At 49.3% G+C, this 17,407-nt stretch overlaps 1 protein-coding gene across 1 annotated transcript in view; it reads left to right on the top strand.

Annotated features, from left to right (window-relative positions):
• The window catches only part of VAX2 (ventral anterior homeobox 2), a 98,517-nt gene extending 90,806 nt beyond the window's left edge, over positions 1–7,711 (top strand). Inside the window, 5 exon segments of the mRNA XM_033159600.1 lie at positions 7,243–7,267; positions 7,270–7,388; positions 7,390–7,458; positions 7,460–7,595; positions 7,598–7,711. Of these exon segments, the coding sequence (XP_033015491.1) occupies positions 7,243–7,267; positions 7,270–7,388; positions 7,390–7,458; positions 7,460–7,595; positions 7,598–7,707 (459 nt within the window). The 3' untranslated portion in view covers positions 7,708–7,711.
• The last annotated feature ends 9,696 nt before the right edge of the window (positions 7,712–17,407 follow it).

Consider the following 17,407-nt stretch of genomic DNA (forward strand, 5'->3'; position numbering starts at 1 on the left):
GTGACTGGCCCAAGGTCACCCTGTGAGCTTCATAGCCAAGAGGGGATTCGAACCCTGGTCTCCCAGGTCCAAGTCCATAACTCCAACCACTGTACCATGCTGACTCTTCAAAGGATGATGGAGGAGGAGGCCCTGGAGAGAAGCTTCCAGGCAGGATGTGACTCTAGTCGGCTGAGCTGGCATAAGCCACGTTCTTATGATGTCGGAGCAGCTTATTTTATTTATAGCCGCGCAACGAAGTCTGCTCTTTTAAAAATTAATCGCAATAATAGCAATTAACAATTCATTACCACGAGCAACAGAGACGATGGAACGACACTTTGCATCTTTCACACAAACCGTGGCTTCGTACATGGCAAAACTCCCGCAAGGTGGAAAAGGCTTTCAGGCAGGAATTGCTCTGGAATCCGCACTCAGACCGTCGGCCTGAACAAGCAGGAACTTTGCTGCTTTGTCGTGTGTGGAAAACGTGCAGCTTCTTAAGGCATCTTTATGTAGATGGAGCCAAATAGCAGGCGGGTACAGATCTACTGGCAGATTTCATGTGACTTGATGGGTGCCTGCGTAGGAACGTATGGCAGGTTTTGGATGTTCTGATCATAAGAATATAACCCAAGCCTGGTTGGAACATGGGATAAGACTGGCTTATGGGCTGGAAGCTGGTTGAGGATCAGGAGGAAGAAAATTTGGGCATCTCCAGACTGCAGGGCCCTTTTTTTTCCTTTTGCTGCGGGGGTGGGGGATATATTCTGCAATTTGTCATGCATGCAATAATAAAAATACATTAGTGGTGGATGACAAACCTAGACAGCATCTTAAAAAGAGCCAGTGTGGTGTAGTGGTTAAAAGTGGTGGACTTGTAATCTGGTGAACCGGGTTCGATTCCCCGCTCCTCCACATGCAGCTGCTGGGTGACCTTGGGCTAGTCACACTTCTTTGAAGTCTCTCAGCCCCACTCACCTCACAGAGTGTTTGTTGTGGGGGAAGGAAGGGAAAGGAGAATGTTAGCCGCTTTGAGACTCCTTCGGGTAGTGATAAAGCGGGATATCAAATCCAAACTCTTCTTCTTCTTCTTCTTAAAAAGCAGAGACATCACCTTGCCGACAAAGGTCCGTATAGTTAAGCTATGGTTTTCCCAGTAGTAATGTATGGAAGTGAGAGCTGGACCACAAAGAAGGCTGATCGCCGAAGAATTGATGCTTTTGAATTACCGTATGGTGCTGGAGGAGACTCTTGAGAGTCCCATTGACTGCAAGAAGATCAAACCTATCCATTCTTAAAGAAATCAGCCCTGAGTGCTCACTGGAAGGACAGATCCTGAAGCTCCAGTACTTTGGCCACCTCATAAGAAGAGAAGACTCCCTGGAAAAGGACCCTGATGTTGGGAAATATGGAGGGCACAAGGAGAAGGGGACGACAGAGGACGAGATGGTGGGACAGTGTTCTCAAAGCTACCAACATGAGTCTGACCAAACTGCAGTGGAAGACAGGAGTGCCTGGCATGCTCTGGTCCATGGGGTCACGAAGAGTCAGACACCACTGAACGACTGAACAACAACAAAGTGGTGGATCATCCACACTTCATTCACTTTATTGCTTTGTGAGGGGCTCTTTTGCACTATAGCACAAAAAAAATAATAAGCTGGAACATTTGTGGTAGAAAAGGTTATGGGTTTTCAACAAGTTAAGAGAAATGTGCTGATTGGAAGCAAAGCAGTACAACGACCATTCTGAAATGTTTGCAGTCGCAAACAGTATTGAAAATGAGGTTGTGTATAACCACCCTAGGGTTACAGGACCTCCAGGTTTGAATCTCCGGGTGGGTGAGAGTTTATTTAATCGAAGAGGAGGAGCTGGCTGCAAATTATAGGATAGATAGGCATTCTGGGGTATGCCCTCCTTTGCTCCCCTCTCCCAATTAACCTCCATCTCCAGGGGTCTCCTCCCATAATATCGCCAGGCTTCAAGTTTGGGCCCTGAAATCTCAGGGTCTGGGCTGCTCCAGAACTGGCAACCCTAAGCCACTCTGATACAGTATCATCATGAGCACAAATAATCATGAATGCATGATGAATGGGCATCCAGAGGGACCCTAGGAATAAATGGACAATACTCACAGCCCTGCTGGGTCAGGCTAAAGGTCCATGCAGTCCAGCATTCTGGACTAGGCCAGATACCTATGGGAATCCCACGAGGAGCAGCTGAGTGCAACAGTGGTGTAAGAAGTGGGGTCCCTCAAGGGGCCGGAACTGGAACTGGCAGTTGCTAACTTGCTCATGAATGACACGGAGTCAGGGGTGAGCTGTGTGGTGGCCAGGCTTGCTGATGACCCCCAAATTGTTCAAGGTGGTAAGAAGAAGAAACAGACTGCAAGGGGCTCCGAAAGGATCTCCCCCAAGCACTGGCATAGGAAGGGCAGGGCATAGGGGGCGGAGCGCCCCGGGTAGCAGGATCCTGATAGGGTTCCATTTTGGCGCGCCACACCCCCAGAACACGCGCCACGCCCCTGCGGACAGCACTCCCTGCCCCCAGAACGCATGCCAGCCCCGCCCCCGCCAGCTTCCCCCCCCCCCGGTGCCGGAGCATGAAGCTCTGCCACTGCCCCCAAGTGGGTGAAAGGACATTAAAAGGGCAAATGTGTTTCAATTGGGAAGAAAGTGTACCCATCAGGTCAAACACCCCTAACATCTTAAATAGACACTGATAGGGTCTGAGCTGGCAGTGACTGACCAGGAAAGGAACCTTGGGGTCTGGGTGGACAGCTCAGTGAAAACGTCGACGCTGTGTATTGCAGCTGTGAAAAAGGTGGATTCCAAAATACTGGAGCATCGGGAAAAGTTCAGAAAAGGGCAAGTGAAATGACCAAGGAGCGACTCCCCTATGGGCAGACAAGGCTACCCCAACCTTTGACCTGGAAGCCCAGTTCCCCAGAATATGCCTCTGTCTGTCTGTGTCTCTGTGGTGGGCAATTGCGGAGGGGGCTAGCTGTCCCTGAACTCAGATCCCGGTCGAAGGTGCAACGCCTGCGCCCCCTCCCCACCGGATCTGGGGCTTGAGCAAACACTTCCATTGAATGCCTCTGCTCACACAAACTGGCCTTTTCACATGCCGATCAAAGCAGGCTTGGGAGACTTGCAATTACAGCCGATGCTGTTTGGGGTTGCAGTTCCAGCTTTTGTTTCTCCCGAAGCCAGGAGAAGATGCACTGGGTCTGCCTCTCCCTCTGTATGCGTGTCTATATTATTTGTGCGATGGGGGTCATTTCAGAGTCCCCAGCTCAATCTCCCCCCCCGCCCTCCCACGGTGGCTGATGTGGTTTTATTCCTCCACCCACACCCAGTTAATTGAGGGGAAAGCAGAGCGCAAGGGGGGAGATTCAGAGCTTGGCTGCTGATGGAAATAATTATACGCCCAGCCTTTCTCTCCAGCCCCCCCCCCCGGATGCCTAATTAAGTCTTCTCACTCTGACAAGACCCTTTCTAAAAAAATAAAACAAATGTCTCCGGATCCTGCTTTTGTCATTGCGACAACAACAAAAAAGAGAAACACCAGACTGGAGCTGGCAACCTCTGCCTCAAGACAATGAGCTGCAGGTGGCTTTTCCCCTCCCAGCGCAATCAGGGCCCCCAGGTGATGCCCAGGACGCCAAATGTGTTTTCCTTTCTTCGGGCAAGAGGCGATGGGCGGTGCGAGGCCACCAAACGTGTTGAGAAAGAGCCAAGAAGGCAGGGACAGAACCAGCAGTGTAGAAGCCAAACTGCCCAGCTCATCCTGGGAAGAACAGAAGAGGAGAACCTGGTGGATCAGGCCAGGGGATCAAGTCCAGCATCCTGTTCTCACAGTGGCCCACCACCAGATGCCTGTGGGAAACCCTCCAGAGCACTCTCTCCCCTTGTGGTCTCCTGCAACTGGATTGCCAAGGGCAGGCGAGAATGTCTGAATTCCCAGGCTGATGTCTCAAGAGGGAGTCACCAGGTTGGTGGCCCAGAGAACAGAAATAAAGGCCTGTGGATAGCTGCCAGGTAAAATGGTGTGATTCCTTGCATGTGGCAGCTGCTCAAGGGGGGGAAGAGGTTCTCCATAGATGGGTCAGATTCCCTTTAATCCAGAAAATTAAGTTTGAAAGTTGCTGTTGCGTTCAGGTCGTGTTTGCAGGCTTCCGGTAGGTATCTGAGAGCCAGTGTGGTGTAGTGGTTAAGAGTGGTAGACTCGTAATATGGTGAACCGGGTTAGCATCCTCCACTCCTCCACATGCATCTGCTGGGTGACCTTGGGCTAGTCACACTTCCCTGAAGTCTCTCAGCCCCACTCACCTCACAGAGCGTTTGTTGTGGGGGAGGAAGGGAAAGGAGAATGTGAGCCGCTTTGAGACTCCTTCGGGTAGTGATAAAGCGGGATGTCAATCCAAACTCTTCTTCTTCTTTCTTCTTCTTCTTTGGTTGGCCCGCCGTTGAGAACAGGATGTTGGACCAGATGGGCAATTGACTTGATCTGGCAGGCCTCTTCGTATGGGCTTCGGTTCATACTAGGGGTTCGACTCCTGACTGCGCCACTCACCAACCTCCCCACCCACCATTCTCCCCTCCCATGTATCTAACCCCCTGGTTTCCCCTTCTCACCCCATGCAACTGCCTAAGCTCACTTTTCCTCTTCCCAATCCCTTTCTACATGCAAATCGGGATTGTGATGTTGCGTTACAAGTCCACCAATAGGGGCTGCGCTCTCACATCATGCAAGTCTAGGGTTGCGACGCAGCACTGCAAATCCTCCAATGGGGGCAGCGTGATGACCGCCTTACGTTTTTATGTATATAGGAAGAAACGTACCGCCAAGGAATCTCATTGGGGAAGGGCCATAATTCAGTGTGAAATGTCTGACTTTCAGAAGGTCACCCCAGGTTCAGTCATGGGAATGGAGAAGGCTGCCTTCTACTCATTCAGACCATGGTCCATCAGGATCGCCCACAGTGATTGGCAGCCGCTCTTCAGGTTCTCTCCTAGTCCTACCTGGGGTTGAACCCAGGACATCCTTCCTGCAGGGTAGATGCTCTGATACTGAGCTATGGCTCTTCCCATCTTCAGTAGGGGCTGGGAATGTCCCCTGCCTGAAACCTAGAGGGCCTGTTGTCCAGAGGAGGGCAACCAAAATGGTCAAAGGCCTGGAAATGATGCCTTATGAGGAACGGCTTAGGGAGCTGGGTATGTTTAGCCTGGAGAAGAGAAGGTTTAAGGGGTGATCTGATAGCCATGTTCAAATATATCAAAGGATGTCATATAGAGGAGGGAGAAAGGTTGTTTTCTGCTGCTCCAGAGAAGCGGACACGGGGCAATGGATTCAAACTACAAGAAAGACGATTCCACCTAAACATTAGGAAGAACTTCCTGACAGTAAGAGCTGTTGGACAGTGGAATTGGCTGCCAAGGAGTGTGGTGGAGTCTCCTTCTTTGGAGGTCTTTAAGCGGAGGCTTGACAGCCATCTGTCAGGAATGCTTTGATGGTGTTTCCTGCTTGGCAGGGGGTTGGACCTGGATGGCCCTTGGGGTCTCTTCCAACTCGATGATTCTATGATTCTATGATTCTATGATTCTATTCTGTGCACAGGGGAAAGTGTTTTCTCCCTCTTTTCATAACATGAGAACCTGCAGACATCCCATGAAGCTGAATGTTGGAAGACTGGGATGGATGAAAGAAAGTCTGTTGGTGTTCAACACCGTGCCCTGATTTCCTCCTGCTCTCTCAGGCCGGAAATCTCTACTTAGCCCACTTGTGCTGTCCAAGTGGGGGCTTTCCCTCTTTCCCTGTGGCCCAGTCCATTTGAAACACGGTTGAGTCTTTGGAGCATCTTCCTTAGCTCCTGCCTCTCTCCTCCTCTGCCACCACTCACCCTTTCTTACAATCCTCTTTAGACCTCGTTGACTCACACAGATTAGTGTCGCCCAGGCCCTATTTATAGCATCGCAAATCCCAGAAGCAACGGTGATTTTTGCCACCGACTCGTCGGGCTGCTGGCTGCTCTGTATCCAGCAGGGCCTGGTACATGGAACGCAAACCCACAGTTTCATGGAGATTTACTTAATCGTTGGACTTTATACGCTGCTTGATTGCAAAAAACAACTGCCGCTGCCACTTCAAAGGGGTTCGCCAAAAGGATATAAACAATAAAATTATAAATAGGAAAAAGTGGCAACTAATTTAAGACATCTGAAAAGTTAAAATAACAATAGACTAAGGTGGCCAATGAAGGGACGCGGGTTGTGCTGTGGTCTAAACCCACAGAGCCTAGGGCTTGCCGATCAGAAGGTCGGTGGTTCGAATCCCCACGACGCGGTGAGCTCCTGTTGCTCAGTCCCAGCTCCTGCCAACCTAGCAGTTTGAAAGCACGTCCAAATGCAAGTAGAAAGATAGGTACCGCTCCGGCGGGAAGGTAAAAGCGTTTCCATGCGCTGCTCTGGTTTCGCCAGAAGCGGCTTAGTCATGCTGGCACATGACCCAGAAGCTGTACGCCAGCTCCCTCGCCAGTAAAGCAAGATGAGCGCCGCAACCCCAGAGTTGTCCGTGACTCGACCTAATGGTCAGGGGTCCCTTTACCTATTTAAGGCGGCCATGGAGTTGGTGCACAGCGGTGGCAAGGAGTGGAGGCAGGCACCAAGGGTACCCACAGCCAAACATTTTGTGGGGGCCCTGGGGTCCCAGGAGATGGCACAAGTGGCTCATCTTCCCTAACAGACCTCCCCCCCCCAGATTAGACTGCAACAAATTTAGATGACTTTAAGAGAGGATCAGACAAAATCATGGAACAGAGGGCTATCAATGGGCTCCTAGTCAGGATGGCGTTGCTCTGCCTCCACAGAAACAGAGATGGGGAGAGGCTCTTGTGCTTGGATCCTGCTTATGGGTTTGCCAAGTGAGGCATCTGGATGGTCACTTTGAGAACGGGATGCTGGACTAGATGGGCCATTGGCCTGATCCAGCAGGGTACTTAAGAACATAAACACATAAGAAGAGCCAACAGATGCCTGTAGGAACCTGCAAACAGGATCTGAGCACACTTTCTACTGAGTTGGACTGGGTTGGACTGGATGGCCCTTGTGGTCTCTTCCAACTCTAGGATTCTATGATTCTATAACCCACCCATGGCCTCTATCTCTCCCTGCCAGCTGACGAGTGTTGGCCAGATCCAATATGGGTGCTGTGTGACCTCCTCTCACCTCTCTCTCTCTCTCCCCCCCCCCACCTTCACAGGTCAAGGTCTGGTTCCAGAACCGCCGCACAAGCAGAAGAAGGACCAGAGCAGGGACTCAGAGAAGCACGCCACCTCCACCTCGGAGTCCTTCGCCACCTGCAACATCCTGAGACTATTGGAGCAAGGGAGGCTCCTGTCGGTTCCCGGGGGGCCCACCCAGCCTGCTCTCCCCTGCTCCCAACCCCGTCGGCAACCCCTCCGGAAACGGTTCCTCGCATGGGCACGTCGGGGAACACTTCGCCAGGCCTGGGTGGCGGGGGCAGCCCTCCGGGGGTGGGGGCCTTCAGCTTGCAGGTCCCCTCGCTGGCCGCCCCCTCGGTGGCCCCTCTTTGCTTTGGCGGCCCCTTGCTGGGGACCTCCACGAGCTCCCCAGCGGATACGGACTGGGCACCTCCGCCTTCGAGCCTTACACGCGGCTGGAGAGGAAAGACAGTGCGCTAGCCAGCAAGAAGCCGAGCCCTTAAAGAAGAGAGACAATTAACGACAATTAATTAATTAATTAATAACGACGACGACGAAGAGAAGCAGAGTGTCAAAAGGACGCGCCCACCCACGCCGCCGTCCCCCTGACCGATACGAACGTCCTCCCACCCCACCTCACGCCGGAGTCCCACGCACCCAACCCACCAGGGGCTTCTCTTTCGCAAGGGTGTGTGTGTGTGTGTTCGAAGACTGTTTTACCATATGTCAACCATGTGATGTGTGCCTCTGCGTGCGTGCCTGGGTGTGTGTGTGTGTGTGTGTGTGCTCCTTTCACGGAAATTTAAACGACATCAACAGACAAAGCTGGCTCGGTATGGTGACTACTTCGGCAGGGGCGATTGGACGTACACGGGGTTTGTAGGGTTTTAGAGCTGGGCAGCGGGGGGGGGGGGTAACCGAGGGTCACTGAGTCCAACCCCCTGCAAAATGGGGGGGGGGGAGAGGCAACTTTACCCAAAATGAGGAAGTTGGCAAAAAGGAAGTTGAGACGCTAAGCCATTGGGGTCAAATCACTCCAAAAGGCTAGGGAGTTAAGAACACAACATTAGAACTTCCCAACTGAGTGTACATTGCAGATCAGGATAGGGACCGTGAGGACACTGGTATGGTTGATGAATCATAGAATCCTAGAGTTGGAAGAGACCCCCAAGGGCCATCCAGTCCAACCCTCTGCCAAGCAGGAAACACCATCAAAGCATTCCTGACAGATGGCTGTCAAGCCTCTGCTTAAAGACCTCCAAGAAGGAGACTCCACCACACTCCTTGGTAGCAAATTCCACTGCCAAACAGCTCTCACTGTCAGGAAGTTCTTCCTAATGTTTAGGTGGAATCTTCTTTTCTTGTAGTTTGAATCCATGAAGAGGGTCAAAAAACCATTAGGGGCAAGAAGGCTTCCTTCAAAAAAAAAAAACCCGAAGTCTTCTACAATTTAAGAGAGCAAAAAGGAACACAAAACTCTGGCGAAAGCAGACGATGACAGATGCGTCGAAAGACAATGAGGAATTCCTGAAAGCATTAAAACCAACAACTGAAAGTTCCTTAAATAGTAGCAGGAAACGGTCTCGGTTGGCAGAATGGGCCCTTGGATGGGAAGGGCATCAAAGTGCCCGAATTCTGCTTGCTGGTTGGTTTCCCATGGGGGCATCTGCTTGGCCACTGTGAGAACAGGAGGCTGGACTGGATGAGCCCCTGGCCTGATTCTGCAGACTTCTTCTCATATTTTTAAGGCAGGAATCACAGCAAAATGGCAGGGTGTGCAGGCCGTCCTCATGAGGTTTCCCCTCGGCCCATATGGACCCAGGTAAGGGCATTTGTGATTCAGCATGAGTCTGCAAAAGCGCTAGAAACCCTAATCCAGCCCCACCCCAACCCTTTTGCTCTCGGATGGTTTGGACTCAAACTCCCAAGCCCAAAACTCCTGAGAATGCCAGGTTGGGAAAGGCTATCCTAGGCCCTCTCTCCCGTTCCCCAAGAAGCAAATGACTTCTCTTGGCCTGCTGCCAACAGAGCAAGGGGACTCAGTTCACGGGCAGAGCACCTGCTTGGAATGCAGAAGGCCGAAAGTGAAATCCCTGGCATTTTCAGTTAGAAGGACCAGATAGAGTGTAACGGGGGAAACCTCCGGTTGAAAACATGGAGAGCTGCTGCCAGCCAAGGCTGCAATACTGAGCTTGATATATATAGGGGATTGTGCATTGAGACTCCTGCATTGCAGGGGGTTGGACTAGATGACCCTCAGGGTCCCTTCCAGCTCTACCATTCGCTGGTTCTAAGTAGGCCTAACCTGGTGCAAGCAGCTTCCTATAGGGACCATAGCTCATTGGTGGAGCCTGTGCCCTGCATGCAGAAGTCCCAGGTTCAGTCCCTGGCACTTCCAGATAGTGGTGGGAGATACTCTTGCCTGAAATTCTGGAGAGCTGCTGCCAGCCAGTGTCAGACAACACTGAGCTAGATGCACCAATGGTCTGACTCAAGACAGCTTCCTGTGTTCCTATACAGTACGGTTGCATCATGCCCGGGGGTACGTTCTGGAGATGGCACATATACCAAAAACACCACCCTGCCTCCTGCCCTATCAGTCCCAACAGGTGCCAGGAGCGAGCCAGCACTAAATCACACCAAGCAAGTTGAAGTTAACTACAGTGGTACCTTGGGTTAAGTACTTAATTTGTTCCGGAGGTCCATTCTTAACCTGAAGCGTACTTAACCTGAAGCACCACTTTAGCTAATGGGACCTCCCACTGCCACTGCGCCGCCAGAGAACAATTTCTGTTCTTAAGCAGAGTTCTTAACCTGAAGCGTACTTAACCGAGGTACCACTGTATTATCAAGAACACAATGTGCACAGACTTGGTCTGAGTGTCGGGCCAATGAACGCAGCAGCTTATCCCCAGTTGGTCTTGCTCCATGGATCAGTTGCTGAGACAAAAGTTCCCAGCTTTCCACAGTCGCCTAAGTCCCCTCCTCTCCAGGTTCCCTCCCAAGCAATCGGAGACTGTGCCTGCCTGCAGCCAACCTCTCCTCCTCCCTCTTCATGTCTCTTCTTGTTCTGGGTGACAAGTGGGAATGAGAGCTTGTTTCAGCAGGAGGGGGAGACACCAGCCTGACGCTTCATCAGCCGGACTCTGCCTCTTGATTTCCCTCCTCTCCTGCTTCAGCTTCAGCCTCTGATTCTGGACTTCTCTCTGCAACAGACTCTCCCTGCTCACTAAACCCTGTTACCCCTTCAGCTTCCCACACCCCCTCTTCCCAGTCTTCTCCCTCTGACCACTCATCATCGTCCCACCACCTCTCCCCAGGCTCTGAGCCTCCTTCCCTTGGTGGTTCAACAGCTGGTTCCTACCACCATTCCTCTGCACCTAACCAATCCGTGACAATGGGCACCAGCCCTCCCTGGAAGTGATGCCTGCCACCTGGTTGGCTCTGATGTGCTGGGCTTTTGACAAAGAACAAATGAATCGTGGCATGGTGGGGGCAGCTGGTTCAAGACTGTGTTTTGTGGAAAGAGGGCTTTAACCCTTTGCTCTCGCTGCCATCCTGATTTCAATCACCTTTCCCCCCCCTTACCAGCTACTTGCAATGGGAGGAAAGGGGCTAAAAAAATAAGTTTATGCCCTCCCCCTGCCAGGTTATGCATTTTTTCAAAAATGCATGTCGCTTTTGCATAGCAGAACCATACTCAAAGCGGCACCCAGCAACACCCAGAATAAAATATAGCAACGATTCAAGAGAGTGCATTGACAGTTACAAAACAGAGCAGGAAAGCATGCTAATGTCAACAGGGCCAACAAATATCTCATGTAAATAAATGCTGAAACACTGGTGGCCACCAATTTGGATGGCTTTAAAAGAGAAGGTCGGCGGTTCGAATCCCCGCAATGACGGTGTGTGAGCTCCCGTTGCTCGGTCCCTGCTCCTGCCAACCTAGCAGTTCGAAAGCACGTCAAAGTGCAAGTAGATAAATAGGGACCGCTCCGGCAGGAAGGTAAATGGCATTTCTGTGCGCTGCTCTGGTTCGCCAGAAGCGGCTTAGTCATGCTGGCCACACGACCCGGAAGCTGTACGCCGGCTCCCTCGGCCAGTAAAGCGAGATGAGCGCCGCAACCCCAGAGTTGTCCGCGACTGGACCTAATGGTCAGGGGTACCTTTACCTTTACTATAAGAGAATTAGACAAATTCTTGGAGGAGAGGGTTGTCGATGGCTCCTAGCCAAGATGTCTCTGAGGCAGCCATGCTCCTGAACCACCTGTTGCTGGAGAGCTCAGGATGGGAGCGTTGCTCTTGTGCTTTTCTGCTTATGGGTTTCCCATGGGAGCATCTCCAGAACAGGATGCAAGGTTAGAAGAGCCGTTGGCCTGATCCAGCAGGCATTTCTTATGTTCTTATGAAACAATGCCTAACAATAAAGTACGACACATACAAACAGCAGCAAAAACAATACCCCACCCAGCAGAGTGTGGGGCAAGGCAAGTGGGAAAATTTGGTCTGGATGGTTCCAGCAGACTCTCCCCAGTAGCAAACTCACATCCTGGGGCAAACTCTGCAACAGCTTCCATGTCCTAATCCTGGCATCAGTTGCTGGATACCACTCCCAGGCTCTGATTTGCCTTTCCATTCGTGCTGCAATCTCTGCCCATCGCGACGTGTCCATTTTCCAAATCCTTGCCCCTGACAAGCAAGCTGCAGTTTATTTATACATCCGCCCAATCTTTTATTTATACTCGGATCGCCGCCTTGCCTGTCGATGCGAGGAAGCTTACTGTGACTTAAAATAAAGAAAGAGGAGAAAACCAATTCGAAATACAAGACAACATCAGGAACCAACAGGGAAGTGACACAGCAAAGGTGTAGAGCACACAAAGACGCACATGCAGAACCTTCCTGGGCGATGCCCAGGGGCTGATGGGAGTTGTAGTTCAACAATGGCTGGAGGGCACCAGGTTGGCACAGGCTGAGCTGATCAGCCTTTACTTAGTTGAGAGCCAGTGTGGTGTAGTGGTTAAGAGCGGTAGACTCGTTATCTGGTGAACCGGGTTCGCGTCTCCACTCCTCCACATGCAGCTGCTGGGTGACCTTGGGCTAGTCACACTTCTCTGAAGTCTCTCAGCCCCACTCACCTCACAGAGTGTTTGTTGTGGGGGAGGAAGGGAAAGGAGAATGTTAGCCGCTTTGAGACTCCTTCGGGTAGTGAAAAGCGGGATATCAAATCCAAACTCTTCTTCTTCTTCTTCTTCTTCTTCTTCTTCTTCTTCTTCTTCTTATTCTTATTCTTATTCTTCTTCTTCTTCTTCTTCTACCTATTTTGGGGCAAGGTGAGACAACCTGTGTGAGTCAGTTTGAAATCAGTGTCCTGCTCCACATCCCAGGATAGACAATCTGAAGGGGAAGAAACAGAGCGCAATGTCCCAGCCTTGATTATTACCTATTTTTATATTTTGCATTCCCAGCCCACCTTTCTCTGCAAGGAGCTCAAGATGGCACACACGGTTCTTACCCCTCCACTCCTCCCATTTATCCTCACAACAACCCTGTGAGTAGGCTGGGCCGAGCGACTGTGGTGGACCAAAGTCACCTAGTGAGTTTCACGGCCAAGTGGGGATTCGAACCCTGGTCTCTTCCAGGCCCTAGTCCGACACTCAGCAGGGCTGATGCCAACTAACCAGCCAGATGGATGCTTGGCCTGGCTCAGTACACAGCAGTTTCCTATTCAACAGGATGAGGGATTTCGCTAGTGTGGTATAGTGGTTAAGAGTGGTGGACTTGTAATCTGGTGAACCGGGTTTGATTCCCCGCTCCTCCACATGCAGCTGCTGGGTGACCTTGGGCTAGTCACACTTCTCTGAAGTCTCTCAGCCTCACTCACCTCACAGAGTGTTTGTTGTGGGGGAGGAAAGGAAAAGGAGATTGTTAGCTGCTTTGAGACTCCCTCGGGTAGTGATAAAGCGGGATATCAAATCCAAACTCCTCCTCCTCCTTTTCTTCTTCTTCTTCCCAGAGTCATCCCAGACAGGCATGTGATTTACAACAATCTCATGTGTAGCATCGGAGGAGTGAAATTGCTAACAGTGTCCACTCTAGGAAACAGGAAAATGTTGTACTTGACTGCTCTTGCAATACATCCCACAGAAGGATCCCCCAAGTGTCATCTAGTCTAACCCCATGCAATGCAGGGATCACAGCTAACAAAGCCATGACAGCATGCCACCCAACCTCTATGATAAAACCTCTTAAGGTTCTTCCTAAGGTCCAGCTGGAATCTCCTTTCTTTCTTGTCGTTTAATCCATCAGTTCGGTTCCTTCCCTCTGGAGCAGCATCTTCCCTGCGACAGACAGACCTTCAGATATTTGAAGATGGCAAATCTCCATCATCTTACATATCAATGCAAGTTGTGTTCACATGTGTCACTTATAACTACTATAGGCCATCACAATATAAAACAGGGAAGATGGACTTTATCTAATGAGATAAATAAATCGGCACAACTCAATAAAGCCCTGGATGTCGACCCAACTAGTTAAATGACTGCTAACTACCGTATTTTCCGGCGTATAAGACGACTGGGCATATAAGACGACCCCCAACTTTTCCAATTAAATATAGAGTTTGAGATATACTCGTCCGCAGATTCTCCACCCGGCGTATATGATGACCCCCGACTTTTGAGAAGATTTCCCTGGATTAAAAAGTAGTCTTATACGCCAGAATATACAGTAGATAAATGTGTTGGGGCTTTTGGTTTTAACTGGAAAAGCCTCCAAACCAGTTTAGCACTTGGAGTGGTGTCCAGCAACACTTCCTGCTGCGTTTTCCTGATTCTCCAGTGCTTTTGCAGAGTTGTTCAAACTTCAAACTTCTTCTTGTGCAACGTTATGTGTGCCTTTCATGCCAGCAATTAAACTCCCACAAATTCTAGCTTGTTTCAAGTCAAGCAAGCTTTATTTACAGGCATAAATCACGGACATTCTTTCCCGGAGATACAGACGACATCTCCGTTCCGGTCAAAAGCGAAAGTAGGACTGACCAGGAAATAAACAGTGCGTCACATGAATCACATAGGCTTCGCATACAGCAGATACCCCGGATGTTGTGACACATCTTCCCTGTGGGAGGGGCGAACTGTTGAGCTTATTTAACCCTGAAAGCTCCAAACCTCACAAAATGACTACTATGCTCAGCTTGACTGGTCATATTCCTAAATTTTAAATTCCATTATGCCAGGTTCCCATTTCAGTTCTTTATAAGCAACATCCTTAATTGTAACTAACAGGATGCACACTAATAAAATAAAAAAAACAACTGAAACAGCCAGCCTTCTCTTTTAAATTTGCCTTATAAAATTTGGCTCTTGCCATTAAGGAGTCCGCGATTCTTCTCAACATCTTTATGTCATTATTAAAAAGCAAGCAAACAAACAAAGAGACTTCCGGCGAGGACGCCATCGCGGGCGGTCGTGGGTCGCTTCGGTAGCGAGGCGACCCAGGCCGGCCGGGGGTTGGAGCCCCGCTACCGCAAAGCGGGGCTCCGGTGAGCCGCGGGTCGAGGGTCATAGAATCATAGAATCATAGAATCATAGAGTTGGAAGAGACCACAAGGGCCATCCAGTCCAACCCCCTGCCAAGCAGGAAACACCATCAAAGCATGCCTGACAGATGGCTGTCAAGCCTCTGCTTAAAGACCTCCAAAGAAGGAGACTCCACCACACTCCTTGGCAGCAAATTCCACTGTTGAACAGCTCTTACTGTCAGGAAGTTCTTCCTAATGTTTAGGTGGAATCTTCTTTCTTGTAGTTTGAATCCATTGCCCCGTGTCCGCTTCTCTGGAGCAGCAGAAAACAACCTTTCGCCCTCCTCTATATGACATCCTTTTATATATTTGAACATGGCTATCAGATCACCCCTTAACCTTCTCTTCTCCAGGCTAACATACCCAGCTCCCTAAGCCATTCCTCCTAAGGCATCGTTTCCAGGCCTTTGACCATTTTGGTTGCCCTCCTCTGGACACGTTCCAGCTTGTCAGTATCCTTCTTGAACTGTGGTGCCCAGAACTGGACACAGTACTCCAGGTGAGGTCTGACCAGAGCAGAATATAGTGGTACTATTACTTCCCTTGATCTAGATGCTATACTCCTATTGATGCAGCCCAGAATTGCATTGGCTTTTTTAGCTGCTGCATCACACTGTTGACTCATGTCAAGTTTATGGTCTACCAAGACTCCTAGATCCTTTTCACATGTACTGCTCTCAAGCCAGGTGTCACCCATCCTGTATTTGTGTCTTTCATTTTTTTTTTGCCCAAGTGTAGTACTTTACATTTCTCCCTGTTAAAATTCATCTTGTTTGCTATGGCCCAGTTCTCTAGTCTGTTAAGGTCATTTTGAAGTGTGATCCTGTCCTCTGGGGTATTAGCCACCCCTCCCAATTTGGTGTCCTCTGCAAACTTGATCAGGATACCCTCAAGCCCATCATCCAAGTCATTGATGAAGATGTTGAATAAGACTGGGCCCAAGACAGAACCCTGTGGCACCCGCGGCTCGGGCTCGGGCTCCCCGGCGAGCCCACTATGGCTCCGAACCCTTCCCTCGTTTCCCCTGTAAAGGGGGAGTGGGGGTGAAGGGACCACAGAGCCAGGCTAAGGGGACATGCCCCAACCGGACCGGCGAAGCGGCGGCCGCCGCTCGCGGTGAGCGATATCGTTCTACCTGGCAGAAGAGGAAAAAAGGAAGCCCGGTGGTTGTGAGTACTCGATTGGATTTATCTTTGACATTTAGAGCTCCGGGAGATACGACGGAAAGGAAGCCTGTTTTTCTCCCTTCGGTGGAAAGAAAATAACTGCTTTGATGGTGACTGCCGTTACAGTGATGGATATAATGTTTCGATTTTTGACAAGTGAGATGGATTAGATCCCCTTTAGGGGAGTAAGACAGTGGTGAATATCTCTTTTTAAAATGGATAGATTGTAATCTTTTCGCCCTGACTCCAGGGAAAATGGCTGCGGAGACTTGAGATTGAGTGGAAAAATACTGTGACTAAGATGGAAAAACACTGAAATTTGATACCCTATGCCCACTTCTACCATGCTGGGTTTCGTTTTCAAGCTGGTTTTAGACTCTAGACTGACTCACGAACAAAGGATTATTTTTCTGAAACTAGAACTGCTAAACCAGAAATTAATTTTGTTGAATCAGGATGTGAAAGAAAGGTTTTATCCTACAGAACAGACTGCTCAGAATATTGTCAAAATGGAAGAGAACCTTGGCAGAGAGTTGAAGGGAATTATTGAAGAACAAAGTAAAATGGCTTTGCAACTCCGAGAATACGAAAAGTCCTGTTGGGGTGGCAGACCCAGGATGAGAAGATTTTATATATCCAATTTCTGGGGTGAGAGCCCAGGAATGATGGGGAAAAGACTGATTTGTCTACAATTAGAAGAGGAACGGAATATTGAACTGGAGATGCTGGAAGGTGATGATCTGTGTACCCTGATGCTCCCTGTAAGGATTGCTGAGGACTATGTCTGGAATTCTGGACTTTCAAGAAAAGAGGACATTCTGAAAAACGGTTTTGGTGTAAGATGGAGGAATGTCTGGGGGGAAACCCCGAGATGGCGAGAGAAAATGGTTAGAAAAGGGATAGGGTGAAATGTATTAAGGATAAAATTAGGATGGTTTATTATGGTAACCTGAAGCCGGTGTGTTTAAGATTTTAAGTTTTTAAATTAGAGAAGAGATATTTGAATTTCGTTTTTTATTAACAGCAGTCTAAGTGAAAGAAGAAGTTTGATATGATTTGATATAAGAAGTAATATGTTATGTTATGAAGTTGTATTATTAATTTTCATGAAGTTATATTGTTACTAGATCTGATTTAAGTCAAGATGTGATAGATTATTATGAATTAAAATAAGATTTTAATAAGTATGTTAGTTTTATTTTTAAATGTATTTAATTTTAGAGATGAGAAGTTATTAAAGTATAATTGGAATTGAAACCGAAGGAGAGGAAACGGGGGAAGTCAATTAGTAATGATTCAAACAAGAAAAGTTTTTTTTTTTGTGTGTGTGTAAACAAGAAAAAGAATTGTTGGTATATTTGTATTTGCTGTGATGTGATTTGATTGTTGGGTTTGTGTTTGGGTGGGGGTTGATATGTGTTTTATGTTATTCTTTGTTTTGAAAAAACCAAT

The sequence above is a fragment of the Lacerta agilis genome, chromosome 9 (assembly GCF_009819535.1).
Source record: "Lacerta agilis isolate rLacAgi1 chromosome 9, rLacAgi1.pri, whole genome shotgun sequence".
Lineage (NCBI taxonomy): Eukaryota > Metazoa > Chordata > Lepidosauria > Squamata > Lacertidae > Lacerta > Lacerta agilis.